Source organism: Dermacentor silvarum, chromosome 2 (assembly GCF_013339745.2).
Source record: "Dermacentor silvarum isolate Dsil-2018 chromosome 2, BIME_Dsil_1.4, whole genome shotgun sequence".
Lineage (NCBI taxonomy): Eukaryota > Metazoa > Arthropoda > Arachnida > Ixodida > Ixodidae > Dermacentor > Dermacentor silvarum.
The window spans coordinates 24,072,992-24,089,488 of record NC_051155.1 but is presented as its reverse complement, the minus strand read 5'-3'; the positions used below and the strand labels follow the sequence as shown (position 1 = coordinate 24,089,488).

General features: G+C 45.9%; 1 protein-coding gene across 1 annotated transcript in view; it reads right to left on the bottom strand.

Moving 5' to 3' along the window:
- LOC119441365 (PAT complex subunit CCDC47-like) overlaps positions 1-16,497 on the bottom strand; it is a 57,575-nt gene that overhangs the window by 16,504 nt on the left and 24,574 nt on the right. The window contains exons 4-6 of the mRNA XM_037705979.1: positions 15,456-15,538; positions 10,391-10,449; positions 6,968-7,077 (exon numbers count right to left, since the gene is read on the bottom strand). Of these exons, the coding sequence (XP_037561907.1) occupies positions 6,968-7,077; positions 10,391-10,449; positions 15,456-15,538 (252 nt within the window). The remainder of the gene's footprint in view (positions 1-6,967; positions 7,078-10,390; positions 10,450-15,455; positions 15,539-16,497) is intronic.

The window sequence follows — 16,497 nt, the reverse complement described above, 5'->3', positions numbered from 1 at the left end:
TGACGTCACGGAGCCAATGGAAAAACGGGACCTCCGCCGCTCCGCGCCGGGTTATCAATCGACGATTGTTGTCTCTCGCGGTTCTATAGAGGGATTTCTGGACGCTGTCTGATCGCACCCTTTTCGCTCACGGTGATTCCGCATTCCGAGAGCGCGCGAGATCATATCGCGCTGCCGCGCGGCGAGACGCGATTGCTACGGTGGACTTCGCGGCAAGGCGCTGACGCGCAGCAACTTGCCGCTAGTGTGACCATACCCGGCCGACGCACGCACCGAGTCAGAACGAAACTACCGTTCCCTGCAACAACTTCAGACGAAATCGCGGTCGCTATCTATGCGATCATGGATGGCCACTAGCAGTAGCGCACCCAGTATCTCTGCCAGGGGGGGGGGGGGTTGACAGCTTGTCAATACCATCTAAACAGCACTAATTTCGATTTCTTCACGGGAAATTAATTGTCCAAAAAATGCGCTTTTTGCGAGTGTGCAGACGATTGCGCGTCTTACATCTTAGTTGCAGCACTCAAATGCGTAAGGAAAGAAAAGGGGTTAAACAAAAGGGGGGGTTAAGTCGGCCTCAGGGGGGGGGGGGGGGGGTTGCAACACCCGAATCCCCCCCCCCCCCCCCCCCCCCCCCCCGTCGCGCCACTGGCCACTAGGCAGCTCTTTAGGCACGCGGCCGACGTGCGCATTGAGTCAAAACGAAACTAAACGAAACCGCTGCGAAAGAAACCGCGGCAGCTATCGACGCGATGATGGGTGGCGACTATGAAATCCCGCGGCCAAAGCGTTGTTATGCGCGGCGGTAAACGCAATAAAGGCACAAATAGGCACGAAGCGTTGCGTCGTTGCTGTCATTCACGTACGATTTCCGCTGCTGACTATGGCCATGCGGACTCCGCCGCTTCGTTTCGGCTGTGCACTAGCGCCGTTTCTGCTCTTCTGCGCCGCACATTTCAGGCTCTTTAATGCAAAAACGAATAGCCTTCAAGATTTATGGTTGATGTATGGCAGCCGTGACGTAAAGCATAGCCTCCAAGATGTGTGCCGGCCGTCCGTGGCTTTTGGCTGCCTATTCGGGACCGCTGCATAATTCGAAAATATTGAATCCATGAATTCGAATCGAAGCGAATAACGAACATAGAATTATTCAATGAAATATTCGACAATACCCTATATTCGCCCATCCCTAGAGTAATTTTCCCTGATAGAGGTACAAATTCCCCGAGTTTTCCCTGAGTTTTTCCAGAATATTCAAAATCCCTGAGAATTCCCTGTTTTCCCGGTTTTCCCGGTTGGTAGACACCCTGGGAACGCATGGTTAGGCTGGCGCTTCTATACAGCCACAGAGACGTCGGCATCAACGTGTCCGAAGTAATTGACCGCTTCGCTCAACTTTCCCGTCGAGAGAAGTTTGTCCTTTAGATAGCGAAGCAGCAAAAATCAATCCAAGTAAAAAGCACTGTTCCTTCAGGTCCATAAGTTCTTAATTATGAAAACGTATGACCGCTCATTAGCTTCTAAAACCGCAGAAGTTTTCGCCGTTTATTATAGCAGTTAGCATCATGATCACAATAATCACGCGAATACAAAAATTACGAGAATACCAATAACCAATTTTGACTGACCTTGCTCATTGAAAGCCCGGCCCACGCGGCGTTCGCCAAAAACACACTTGGATATTGGGTAGTTCAACTTACCACATCATCTGTGGCCTTAGTTTGTCCTTTTCTTTCATTTTCAGCTACCTGCTTTTATTTATTTTTTGAAACGAAGGAATACCCTCCTTTAATTTTGGGTGCAGAATAATTGTTGGCGTTGTGCAGGCAGTTAAATTACACATTTTCGTACTGATTTATGCATTATTCCTCTATTATTCTACCCACATGGCGTTGTCGCGACCGCTGCATGGCCCAAGTACATATGACGATTTTTGCGATCATGGTTATGTTCTTGCCTAGATCATCTGTCTTTCTGTGCGCAAAGTTTACTATCTGTGATTGAGCAACATGTTTATTTGTCTTCTTTGACGCATTATATACACTGACGTTTGCTTAAATACGTAGATTTATTGGAGACTCATACGTATTTTTAAATATCTTATTGCGAGGTTTTGTGTATACAAGCAGTGAACTTTGTTTCCAGCGACTCTTTTTTTGCCCTTTAGTGAGTTGTATCTTCGCATTTGTATACAGTCGACGTCCGATTTCCCGGACGCCCGAAATTCCGGACATGCCTGATTTCCCGGACTCATCTGTGGCACCGTCAAGTTCCCCATAGAGTCAATGTATTAAAAAGTCCGAAATTCCGGACGCTTATAGCCTTCGCCATCCGATTTCCCGGACTTTTTACTGTTAACCGCCGACCGAAAGTCACCACCGACGCCGCCATTTTGGCTGTTTTCATATCCTCGAACCCACCATACTCGCATCGCAGGTGTGGCCAGCAGCACCGCCGCACCGCGGCTGCCGTAACCTCGAAACCGCACGTGTCAATCCGTTGCCAGCCGTAGCTTAGCCAAGCCAAACCTCACTGTGTTCGTTCGCGTGTTGTTTTGTCAGCTCTGCCAGCTCTGCGGTCGTGTCTGCGGTTGATCGTTTGCTGCTGCGCGCTATCTTCAGTGATCACGTTTCCCGACCTTCAGCATCCACCGAGTTCCTAGCTGTTTCGTGCTGCGCTTTTCGTCGAGCGGATTCGCCGTTTACAGCGATGGCACCGACTGCTCCTTCGTCTTCGTCCGCGCCTTCGAACGAACTGCCAACCGCGAACTGCCCTCCGTGGACGAACTGCCATCCGCGGACGTTGCCTTCGACGATCTGCGCGCTGCCGGCGTGTCGATTCCAGCCGGGATAACCTTTGAGGGCTTCGCCGACGCTGACAAAGACCTTGAGCTATGTGCGGAGTTGACCGATGACGAAATCATTCGTCAAGTTACGGAGGATTCCGACGACTCCGACACCGAGAACGAAGAGCCAGCTCCTACACAGCCAACGAGCTCGGAGTTGACGCGAGCACTGATGACACTGTCATCGGTGTACAGCGGCAACATGACGTTGACTGAAATTGAGGCAGACATGATCGCGAGCAAGCGGACCGTGCAAAATAAAATAAGCGACTTCTTTGCGCCCAAGTGCTGACCTATGAGGTAGCGCCGGCCACGTCGTATTTTTTTTTTTTAACGGCTCTTTTCAGAGCCACCTAAACGATGCATTGGCTGAATAGCAATGAGAATCTTGTACTCCGGCCGTGACCCTCTCCGTCAGCGAAAAATACCTACCAAAAAGGTGCGTTTTCACGTGCATTCGTTTTTCCGGACTGCCCGATTTCCCGGACGTTTTCGCGGTCCCTTGAGGGTCCGGGAAATCGGACGTCGACTGTATTTCATTCTATCTTCGCAATTTCTAACATATATTTTGCAGAACTCCCACTTTTTATTTGTACTCACTGCTGCGAGTATTATGTCGGTGTAATTACAACACACGACGAGTTACAGCTGCTCCTGCGCAATTGATTGCAACGAGGGATAGCGTCATTGAGGTTTCTTCCTGGCCGTTGCACATGTAGAAAAATCTAAACAAGGTTATTGAATGACAAAGATTCATCAAAATATTTGTCCTCAACTTATTCATTTCATGGCCTTTACGTTTTTCATATAAGCTGCATGCACTGCTTTGCTGGTTTCGAACTGATATTGACCCTTTTCGCGGCGATCCCGTGGGCGCTGCCATATTTGATCACGTGGTGACGCGTCCATTGCTTGCCTCAACCGCCTCCGTTGCCTCCTTGTTTACAATGGAAGTGTATGACGCCGGCACGGCTTAGAGAACCTCTGTTTTCGGAGATATTATAGACGGTGACTAGATGGACGACACGAAGCTTTGATCACAGCTTCAGAGAACATGCAAAACGCTTTCGGAGCTGATTAAGCTATGTCCAAATGGCATAAGAAGCGTATATGGTGGTTGTTCTAAAAGTGGGGCTAAATATGTATTCCAAGCTGTCCGATTATGAATTTAGTCAGTATTAGTGTGTTTTGCTCTTTGTTCTTTATTCGGCAAATATTTTGAAGCAGTGGCTTGTCAGTTTCTGACTCAGTGAAGTTCCTCGGTGCAGCCACTATCTGATTATTTTCTGCCTAATCACTCGTGGGTGTGCTCAGTTCCGAATCCGATAGATTTCTTCTTGCGGCGCACAAGGCTTGAAACGCAGCTGTGTCGTACATTGTAATACCTTGTAGCAAATATATATTGCAGCTAGTAACTTGCTTACTCTTGTGGACCATCACGAAACATTCAGCTTCGACCATTGGTGCGCCATAGGTGTAGTCTGTCATTTATTGCGTGTATACAGTGTGCATATATTCAAGTGTGAGCCCATTCACTTATTCTTGATACGTCGGCGATATAGTGGGCGTAAGTTTTCCTGCCATTTGGACAGATGTGTATAGATAACGTGCGCGAAACTTACTATGACAGGAAGCAGCGCTACTCCCTTTGTCATTGTTTAACGAGTGGTACTCATTCTTGCCGATGTTCTGGGGATCAAGCCCTTTCTTTGAAGGTTAGCGATACAAGGCTGGCGGATGTGCAAATTTCTGTATCATCGAGGAAAGCTGTACATCACGAAGTGCCGGTAACCCGTTCGGACAGTTGCAGCAGCGGTCCGCGAACTTCGCCACACAGATTCATTCTATTCTTTAACATGCCAGTCACTATTTTTGCAGCCAACTACTGCACACGTCTTCAATCCACATTATTCCATCTAGCATGATTGGAGCACAGTGTGTTAGCGGAAACTCAGTTGCATTTCCGACAGCTGATCGCACAGAAGCGGTAATGGCTTCGTATTCGTGTGCGGTCGCTGAGGAGAGGTATGGCGCGCCTCCGTGAGCGCCATCTCGTTTCTCTAAAACAAACTGCTCCGCGAAATGGGTCAATAGTTCTAAAGTCCATGTGATGTTTTCTTTACTTATTAATTAGACAAAAAACACAGACGCATTGATATCAGTCATTTCTGCCACAATTTTTGGGGCATACGAATTTATTCTTTTATGACAACATACATATTTTAATGGACAGTGCATAGCGTTCAATAATTCGTTTGCAGTATCTAATATACAATGGAATTGGCAATGCAGTTATTATTTATGCATTTGATCCCTCGACAAATTCTATAAGGAGGAGGCCGCGCTGCAGCCTGAGCCCCCCCCGAACAAAATTTCTGGCTACGCCACTGGCTCTACATATAGGTGATTGTAAAGGAGGAAAGAGACGCCTACTTCTGCAGCCCTTAAGGGAGCGCGGCAACGCGCGTTTGTTCTCCGCCGTGCGTTCACTCCCCGTGAAAGCGCGCGTCCCTCACGCCCTTTCACTCGCAGATACAGCGTTCGGCGGCGCGCGGTGACGATTTCATCTCTATTGACGTCATACGGAACCTCACGGCGACGGCAACGCCGACGGCAGAAATCTGCTTTGGAGTGTCCATATAATTGCTATCGCAATAAAATAGTCTCTGACCAAATTTTAGGATATTTCGCAAAAATGGCCGAATAATCGAGCAGTCCAAAAACATGAACTTTAACTGTAAAATTATTTTGTTGCTTTTTCCAGTGCCAGCAGTACAAAAAATTTACTCAATTTTGCTGTGCTGTGCTTCACTGTTGGCACTATCTACTTGATAGTGCCAACACTATGGTAGGAGACAACTAAGAAACTGTGATTATGCTGCTGCTGGAAAATGGTTGACATCACGTGAAGTTGCCATGGGATGTGAATTTGGCCCAGCAGTACAAAAAATTTACTCAATTTTGCTGTGCTGTGCTTCACTGTTGGCACTATCTACTTAAAATACAGCAATGGTCAACAATGCTTAGACACGTCGCTTTCACTCGTCACACAGCTTGATGCATGCTGCAATGTGGAGTTGTGCACCTGTGACTGTGCAATGCTGTCAGACTAAGCTGTAATGCGCAAATTCAGCTTGGAGCTCTCTCCCTACGTGTGAGCTTTCACCACTCCATTCAGTAAGCACAAAAAAACAAACTTCGTTAAAGTGCTTGCGGTAGTTGCTGGCATGTCACCTGCGGGCCCAATCTTGGCTTCTAGCCCATGATATCATGCTCAGCTGCCGAGGCGGTTTACTGTTCCGCACATACTGATGGCCATTTTGCTGTGACTGCCTGCTGCTTGTCACCACGTTGACTGGCAACTAATTTTTGTTACGGCCATATAACATGAAACTAGACCTAACTAGCACCCGCTTTGTCAGTATCCAGCCGCAAAAGTGGCGGTTTGGTGCAGAGTTGACGAAACACTTTGTAGCGGCCATATGGCATTCCTAAAGCCGAGAAATCGTCGCGCCAACGAAAGCAGGGCAACAAATTGCATGGCGGCAACTTTCGTCACAAGCGTCATGTCTGCAATATTGTGCGCATTACTTTCGAGAAAACTGAGCGAGACACCGTGTGTACAGCGTCCAAAACTTGGGTCACCATTTTACATTGGTCACACAGGAGAGGAGCGCGGGGTCATCTGGCTTGGCGCCAGCAAAATTGCTTCCTGCCACCTGGAAAGTGACACTGTCAGTTGCCTAAGCAACCCACACACTGCAGGGCGGAAGGTATTGAACGCTCCAGGCTTAATCAGAGAGGCTTGGCTCGGTCCACCGTGGAGCGAACACAGCCGCTGGTCCAAACCATGCCGATTTCGATGGTGCGGAAAAATGCCGTTTGAGGACTTAGTTAAGTTTTTGAAACCCTGAGCAGACCTTTCGGTGCAGAGGGGGTGCAGATTTCTCATATTTTGCTGAAATGTAGCAGCACGTAGCAGAGTTTACCTCTCGCTGCAGTTCGGCGCAATCGGCGCAGCGGTAGCATCACTGTACGTAGAGAGTAATCTGTGGTATGCCAAGAATTCTACGGTATATCAAGACCTACAACATAATGAGGTTTCAAAGAGCAGTGACTGACCTCTTTGCTGAGCTTGAAGCGGCGCACTTTGTCGATGCAGTAGAAGACCAGCTGGAGGAGTGGCTTCATTTCCTCCATGGTTTCAGCTGACACTCGACCCATGCCAGGTACTGCACGGAGCCAAATATATAAGCACAAAGTTGGGTAATATGGCATATTCGTGATAACTACACAAATAACGAAATGCAGGCTGCATCAATAAGATTACCATCCATCCATCAAGGGACATTACAGCACTAGCAACACAAATTTTCCGATTGATATTTCAGACATTGAAAATTGACATGCTTGCCTATTCATAAATCCTCGAGAAATTACCACTTGCTCTTCACAGACATAGCAAAATTTGGGTGAGTTACAGAGTGCATTTATCTTCTTGAACTCCATCTGCATGATTGCAGAATGCATGGAAACTGAGCCATCATGACGTGCAGACAGCCCTATGTTGTGGTTGTGATTTATTGCCAATGCCTTCTCAAAACTGACAGTAGCAAAAGGACGTGCTAGCTGTAAAAACTTTATAAATTTTTGAGGCATTGGAAATGTTGATAACAAATGTGTTGCTGGCTTCTCCACAATGCTAAATTGTTGTATAAATAAAAGGATCACGTTATTGTTTTAGTCTTGCCAAGTCAAGCTACCAAAATTGCAAGTCTGCATACTGTTAATTTGTATCTTGTTCATCTTGTCATTCATCACATAAGTCAAATCTGTTAAATACCACATTAAATGGTGACACGGCCCCAGGTGACCTTTGAAGTACTGTCTACTGTGGTGATTTTTTTTTTTGCTAGGAATCATCAGACGGCTTGACAATGTGCCAACAGGATCACCCCTGTTTGTACTGATGGCTGAAATGAAATGAGTATGGTAGGAGACAACTAAGAAACTGTGATTATGTTGCTGCTGGAAAATGGTTGACATCACGTGAAGTTGCCATGGGATGTGAATTTGGCCCAGGCACTCTCAAAATGCTTTTATCTGTATATAGCAGCTGCACGACTTGAACCAAAATACAGGATGACCTGGTTGCAAGCAAGCGTACTTGCATACAGGAACGAGCTGACAAGCTTTTTCAAATCCTGTTTGAAATAAAGGCCCCAAAACTCAGGTGAATCTGATTTTTCAGACATCTAACTCAGAATTTTAGGTGGTTCCTGCCGAGTATAAATAATTTGTTGACTGTACAAATCCAGCGGAACGAGTTAACTTTTTTTATGACATATGCTGAAGAGCTTTTGACTTCCAAGGCCCAGACAAAGCATTATCAAGGATGTTTGGCAATATCAGAGTTTGGGCTAGTTGCTAGTCCATGATGTAACTTTGTAGGCGTAAACTGGAATCAGCTAGTGGACAGGGGCAATTGGAGGTCGCTGGGAGAGGCCTTCGTCCTGAAGTGGACATAAAAATACGCTGATGATGATGTAACTTAGTAGCGCAGAAACAAAGGAGGAGACAGAAGGGAGCAATATACACTGTGTATGTCGTTTCCCCCCTTGTCTCGTTAACTGTTTCCACGCAATGAAGTTACATTATGTTAGTTACAAATCACTGCCCAAAGTCATTTTGGAGCAAGTAAAATTGTGTTTTGGAGCAGCTTGGAGCTGACTAATTTCATTTTGGAGCAATTTGGAGCAAATAAAATTTCATTTTGAAGCAGTCTGGAGCAGGCCAATATGAATTTTGGCAGAATAATGAAATATGGAATATGGCAGTGCACTTTAAAACCACGACAAAAAACAGACAAAAAACAGAATAAACCAACACGAGATGCTTAGAAGAAGCGCGCTTTGTAGCTATAGTGTACTAGAATAAAGAAGAGTGGGTCGAATGGCGGCACGGCGCATTCTTTCCTGCAAAGCCGAAAACCATCGGTGGCACTACAATCAAACTATATATACCCGCGCAAACGCTCATGATAATAGCGGAAAATGTGCATAAATTATGTGGTCCAATCGACGTAGTAACATAAGTTCTGGGTCACCTTATGTCACTGCAGGCACAGAGCCGCAATCGACCCTGGGCTGGTATAACGTAAAACTATTCCAATTTGTTTGATTGCCAATTATAAGGACACTCCAGGCGCATTTCTGCTGTCACCATCGGTGTTACGGTCTGTGTAATGGTCAAGGGCAATAACATCGTCGGCACATGCTGTATGTGCAAATCAAAGCGGGCGAGGGTGAGCTGACGATGGTGGCCCAATCTCGCATGCGCAAGGGAGGAAAGGGGAGGGTTCTACTTCAGCGGCGGCTGCATATAGCACGGCCATACGGGCCCTATCTTGAAAGCAATCTGCGATGGGGACAGAGTGCTGATAGCTTCATGCGTGTTGTGTTCTCGCCGCTTAGTTGCCGTTGAAGCGAGAGGCAGCACGAAGGGCAATTCGCTTGATGCTGCTGTTGCATTTTCTCACTCTAGCGTTTCGACAGCGAATGTGCGCGGTCATCGAGTGAGATGTGTTCACAATTGCTTGTGTGTGCGTGACACCATGCTTGTTAATTTAGTTAGTAAGCAAATGTTTGCAAGCTTATACGGCCGATAAAATTACTATCCTTACTTCCTATAGATGTTTACAAATTTGCTATCGCAATCGATGCTTTGCCTTTTGAGCGAAACTGCAACTTTTTTTATTCCAAATCCACCATTAGCCCTTCGTGATAGGTCAGAATGGCTCAGGCGTCGCCCATATGGGCATAAAAACAGATTGGAATAGTTTTACGTTATACCGGCCCTGGGGACAGAGACGCCCGCCCGCTGAACCTGCTGCAGCATGCGCCTCTCTAATATCTAGTTCGCTCGAAGTGCCCTCAGCCTACTTTTCGTTGTTTTGCGCCTCAGCTAGGGACTGCTCGGCCCACTCAACCGTATTCTAGTGCACTCTAAATACAGCTGCCCTGGCCATCAATCATGACAGCAGGAACAACAGCTGGGAGTGGCCGCACGCGTGCCGGCCTCTTTCCGTAAGCGCCAGAAAGTCCAGTATAATAAGCGTGAAAATTACGAGAAACTCTGCGGGAGGATGTGCACAAAATGTGAACAGCTGCACTCGTTTTCAGAAAAAAAATCCGCTCGCTGTTAGCGGCCACTTCTGGAGCACACATGCCGAAGCTGTTCTGGCACAGCGTGGCGGAATTTCGGTCAATTTTCTGTGCTTGGCACAGTCTGGCGCATGCGTTTGTATCAAAATGGCGCAATAGGTTAAGATGTCACACCCCTATGTTCTCTTGCATGAAATTGATAAGCATCAAACTTTGTGTTAAGTTTTCCAATATTGGATATATGACTTTTTTTTTTCTGAATTCCATTTCAAATATACTACGTATTATATATTCATACTTGGAAGTGCACAATACAAGCAAGATCATCATATGCTGACGGTTCAAGCTGAACAGGAAGAAGCCTCTGAAGGATATCACTGACCATTAAATCCAAATAGGAGCACCTTCTTGACCTCCGGCAGCTTGGTGGGTTGTGTATCCCTGCAGAGGACAAGAATACGAGTCAGCACTCAACAGGCTGTGCTTGCACTGACTGCAGTCACTGCATTGTTACAGAGGACTGACTTTTTTTTTTATTGATTGTTTATAAGCGAGACAAGGAAATGGAGAGCAAAACATTACACCATCTTCCCGTAGGGGAACCCTGAGTAGTATGCGAAGCAGCTATGGGGTCGATTCAAGGTAGTTTTATCAGCTGTATAAACTACAGCCTCTAACCTAAGCTGCTTCGCATTATCACGCGCGGAGCCGCAGGTGTAGCCATTCATTGCGCAATCCGGAGAGGAGTGTTGGAGAGGAGAGGAGGGAGAGGAGGATGCGCATGAATGCCGAGAGGCGATGAGACAAGGAGAGGAGAGGAGGGGGAGGAGGATGCGCATGCGCAGTAGGGGTGTGGACGCACGGCGGATGGATGGATGGATGGATGGATGAAGGGAGGGAGGGAGGGAGTGATGATGTATGCTGTTTAATGGCGCAAGGGCCAGGTATGGCCAAAGAGCGCCAGGCCAGTGTTCATGAGTGGACAATGGAGCAATGAAGTGCGAAAGGTAGACACATCGTAGCTGTAAAAGGGCCTAAAAACAATCGCTGTAAAATGCGTAAAATATATATGTAATAAAATTATGGCAATGGCTAATGAGGTGCACTATGAACACGAAAGAAATTGCAATATAATGACGATAAACGAAAACATATCACAGATAAAACTTTTCAAAAAGCACTGCTGCCTTGACAGACCCTTTGAAACGCAAGGGTCTGGAGGCGCGTGCTATGCAAAATTACTATCGCGGCGACATCCTCTGGAGAGAGGATGCGCTACGAAACTATTGGGCAAATAACATGCAATACTACATCGCTCAGAAAATCCAGGACAGCCTTATTATCAAAGAGAGGTTCGTCGCCAAGAAACATAGCCGGATGGAGAGGGATGGCACCGGTATGCTAGAGGAAAGTGCCTTTTTCTCTCTCTTTCGGCTTCCCTGCACTCCACGAGGACGTGGAGCACGGTAAGCCTCTCTCCACATCTACCACAGGTTGGCGGGTCATTTCCCGTTAAGAGAAAATTGTGGGTGCCGTATGTATGTCCTATTCTCAGACGAGAGAAGAGGACATTAGTTCTTCGTACTTTCGTAACGGGATGCCAGGGACCTATCTGTGGCTTAACTAAGTGGAGCTTATTGTTCGTTCCGGCATCCGACAAGCGCTGCCAGTGGCTTCGAAGTTTCTTTCTCAAGTAGGGCTTGAGATCTCTGACAGGGATTAAAGCGGTAGGGTTAAGCGCTCGCAATGTAGTTGATGTGGCCATTTCATCAGCTAGAACATTGCCCTCGATGCCTCTATGGCCAGGCACCCAGCATATAATAATATGCTGGTTAGACAGGTATGCCTTGTACAGAGCAGAATACAGTTCAATAAGTACAGGGTTTTTGTGTCTATGTGGAGTCATGACGACTTTTACGACGCTTAGATAGGGAGGGAGTGACATAGCCCCGAGCATAAGATGCTTCGCATCTAAAAACAAAGCCTGATAAGGTTCATTGCTCAAACATGGTTCAGCAGTGTGGAGCTTGGGGTTAATTGATGACAAAGTTTGTTAGGTTAAACTACCTGAAAAGCCAGACAGTTCGGCAGCCTATGGTCAGTCTCACAGTGATGCAGTCCTCTCATGGGTGGGACTGGCCACAGTCAATTGGGAGCAATTTTTGGAGCAAGTAAAATTGCCTTTGGAGCAGTTTGGAGCAGACAAAATCGCCTTTTGGAGAAGGCCAATCTGAATTTTAGTGGGATAACGAAATATGGCAGCGCACTTCGAAACCACGATGAAACGGAAAATAAACCAACACAAAGCGCATACCAGAAGCACGCTTTGTCACTATAGTGTACTAAAATATGTAAGAGTGGGTCGAGTGGTGGCATGGCGTTTGTTTTCCTGTACAGCCGAAAACATTGGTGGAAATACAATCGAACTATATACTCTCGCGCTGACGCTCATGATGATAGCAGAAAACGTTCTCAAATTATGCGGTCCAATCGACGCGCTAACATAATTTATGGGTCACCATATGTCACCCCAGACCCAGAGAGCTGCAATCAACTCTGGGCTGGTAAAACGTAAAACTATTCCAATCTGTCTTCATTGCGATATCAATCAAACTATACACGTAAAGTGCCTTGAGCGGCCAGTTGCGCAGCAATTTTACGTGTATTTTCGGCCTTCTTTCATTCTCGGAAAAACACATTTATGTAGCACGTATTGAGCAACAGAAAGCTGTATCGGGAGTTTTTCATGCTGCTCTACAATTTTCTGATTTACACTTTTAATCCAATAATATCTGAGAAGTTTATTATTTACTAAGACTAATTATGTGTTTAGGTGGAATGCACGAAATAATATGAGTATGTCCAAGTGACGGCAAACAACATTACCTTGGTTCTGTCCAGCTACGTGGCATTTGCATATTTTTAAATCTTGGTGCATGGTAGTCGGGACACCCTTTATAAGCTATGCACTTACTTGGAGAAAGTTAGCCGTATTGCGTGCTGGCCCACCCCCAAATTTCATTTGGCTCACCCCTACTATAAGCTTCCCCTTGGTGGATGTTATGGACGACGACGTTCTCGCTGACAGTGACAAATACGTCAGCACTCGCCCTTCCACTTCATTTTGTGACGGCACTTCACAGTAATGATGAATAAAGCCCTGCAGCCATCCCTTTTGAGCATTTTTTCCTGTTTCTATGGTATTGATTCATGTTTGCATAGTAATTTTAATAATACATTTTTTTTTTTCAATTTCTGGGAGACCAAAAGCCCCCCCTCCCCGCATTATATTCGTGGTCACGTTATTTACGCACAAGTACAGTATTCATCGAAAGCCAACTTCAGGATCGAAATAAGGAAAGTTTGGGCCCATAGAAATGCATTGGCGCCAGCCAGGACCTTGAGCCGGGACTGAATTAACAGAAGTCTACAAGTACGCATGACCCTATGGAAACTACATGCACGGGTGCAAACAGCTGAAATAGGATTTAGAGCAATTTTTTGAAGAAATTACAAAAAATGGTTGAGGACCTTAACTGAGAAAGTGTATGAGTGTGGTTGAAGAATAATATGCAGAAGACAAACATAATGTTCAATAGCCTGGCAAGGGAACAAGAATTCAGGTGAATTCATACCAACTTCCAAAGCAGGTGTATACAAATGCTTTAAAGTTTTATAACACCAAGCAAGAAAATAAAGCATTGAAGAAAAAGTTTGGTACAAGAACTGCAAACAAATTTTGTATTTCTACTCCAAAGTGCTCTTATACATGACTGGCCCAAATTTATGTGCATATCAAACAGCTCTTCCACCTGAGCAGCATCAGACTACACTAGATACCTACAAGACCAGAAAAAACTGCTCTTACATATGACTACAAGCTAACTAGCAATTTATACATGACTAGGGCAGATGTCATTGACATGACATCAATGCTTCGCCTTTTTCAACATTTTCTGCTCGAGTTCCGAAGTGTTTGAAGTGTCTACTCAAGGCTTGCATTTCCTTTCGTAAAGAACACATCGCCACTTTCTAACTTGTGCATGCCTTTTTTGCTTCACACTTGAGTTGATAATTTCCTCAGCAGCAGGAAGCAAAGCCTTGCAAGCTGCCACTTGGTCCTCTAAAGGTCCCCTTTCTGCTTCAAGAGTGGGCTGTTCCGAGGCGGGTTCTTTTCCTGTCTTCAGCTTGCTTGTGCGAACTCATCCTCTCTGCGTACTTCCCATGAGACTGCTTCCCACTCTTCAAAAAGGTCAAGTCTGAGAAGTTACCTTAGTTAACTTGGTCACCTCACAATCATAGCCCTGAAGGAGACCTAACGTGGCACTTTCCATTAACGGTTCCGTCAATCTAGAAGGTGCTTATTTACATTGAAGCCCCGTTCTCGATCAGCGTTGCCGTGGGGCAGAGAAAGAAGCGCTTTTATGAGCTTAGAAGACAGGGGATGAGACCACGGCCATTACAACGGATTTGCATACAACATACTTTCGGATATAATAGACTACTGTGCTCATTTAGTTTGGTCTGCTTATATTATCTGCAACCAGTTCCACTTTCAATGGACCCTGCTATAGCATACTATCGGCTACAACAAACAATTTTGGGAGCAAATTTTGTCTAGATGGTGTAAATACAATGAACTTTGCTGTGGCGATGCGTACATGCGGCAGTGCAGTGCACGCGCAACTATTTCCTGCTGCTCACGAAATTTGCGAAAGTGCTCTTTCTCTTTAAGGAATGAATACACTAGCTACAAACTTCCTGAAACGGCATGCCGTGCAACGCCCCGCCAGCAGAGAGTTTTCATGTCGGCCATGCAAGCGGACCACCGCCGTCTACCGCTGTCGGCTCAGTGCCGAGCAAGCGCCGTTGGTGCTGCTAGACCTAACCAGCTTCGAAAGCGAAGCCGTAGCATACGCCACTCAAACAACAAGCACTGACGGTCACAAAATGCACCGTTTTGAGAACGGTGAAATTAAAAATGAAAAGAAAAGATGAAGAAGATGTGCTGCTACTCGCGCCATCTCGCATGCAGTGCAGCTGCGGCCAGACGCGAACTCGAAGCTGAACTTGCCTCGAACCGCAGCTCTCGTTCGTGCTTCAGATTTGACAGTGGTCGTCACTTGTTGCAAAAGATCAAATTACGACAGATTTCTACAACTGGCTGCGTGACTAGGAGCTTTTGCAGCTAGTCGGGGCATCTTCTCGAAGCATGGCACAATTTCAACAAATTTCATGCTTTTGGCACAGCTTGGCACAGCTGTTGCACACCTGTAACCAGTGCTTCAGAGTGAGAGCTGAATTGCGAACAGGAACACATCGACCAGGCTGTGCTGTATTACAAGAACAACCTCTTTGCGTCAGGCAATGAGGAGAACTAGGGTGTGGGAGTTTGCAAAGAATAGCAACGCACACACAGTATTTGTCCAGCATTGACTAGCACTCACTCCTGCAGCCGGGGCCCCGAGTATTGGTCTGACATGTGGATGTAGTCGATGCACTCCTCGTAGCGTTTGATCACTGACAGCACCTGCACACGATGGCAATCAAACACATGGTCAGAAACCAAATGTATCGTACTAATCACACTACTAAAGAGACACCAAAAAATATTAGGTGGATGTTATGATGCTCGACGTTTCCTTCTGTATGCATAACATTCTATACAATATTTTGAATATTCGCACCAGCCTAATTACAAGTATTGAAGAGGCCTACAGCTACATTAGTTGCTTTATACCTTATGGGCAGTAGAAGCTAGACATGCCACTGAAAGTGTTCCTGTGAGATGACAGTGCTGAAAACGTAGGTTTCTAGCTAAATAAATTGAGGATAATAAATCATGAGGACACTATCTGAAATGCTTTGTGGAAGTGGCAGATAACCATGGATTACTTTATTAAATAAAGTGTTGGAAATTTTAGCCATTTTCTTATCTCTCCAATTTTGATATGCCGAACAATTAGGCATCATTTCACGACCTTTTCAGGGTGGAACTAAGAAACAGCCAATATACAGTCGACTAGCGTTAATTTGACCCTTGTGGGACTGGAAGAACTTGCCGAATTATCCAAAAGGTTGAATTAACAAAGGCGGCTAAATGAACTAACTCAAATATTTTGTATGGCTCGAGAAAGTCTGAAATGACTTTCTGCTTCGTGCTCTTGAAGCTCGACTCAGCCGCCATGTTCAAACGCTGCCTCAGCACTGAAAGGAAAAGTAAAGTAAAACAGTTTCGACAAGCGGTAGCACCGTCTGCTGAATTTCTTCTTTTTCATGCCTTAGTAGCTGCTCCATGCATGAGTCGACATAACCGAAGCAGCAGGCTCTCGCGGTCAAACTAAACGAGTTTTGTTTCTTCATAGCTATGTATGGGTTCTCGCCTGGACATTATAGTGGGTTCAAATTAAGCGAAAAGTCAAAATAATCAAGGTTGAATTCACAAGAGTCCATCACCATCAGCACAAATTTAAACATGAAAAATGAAAT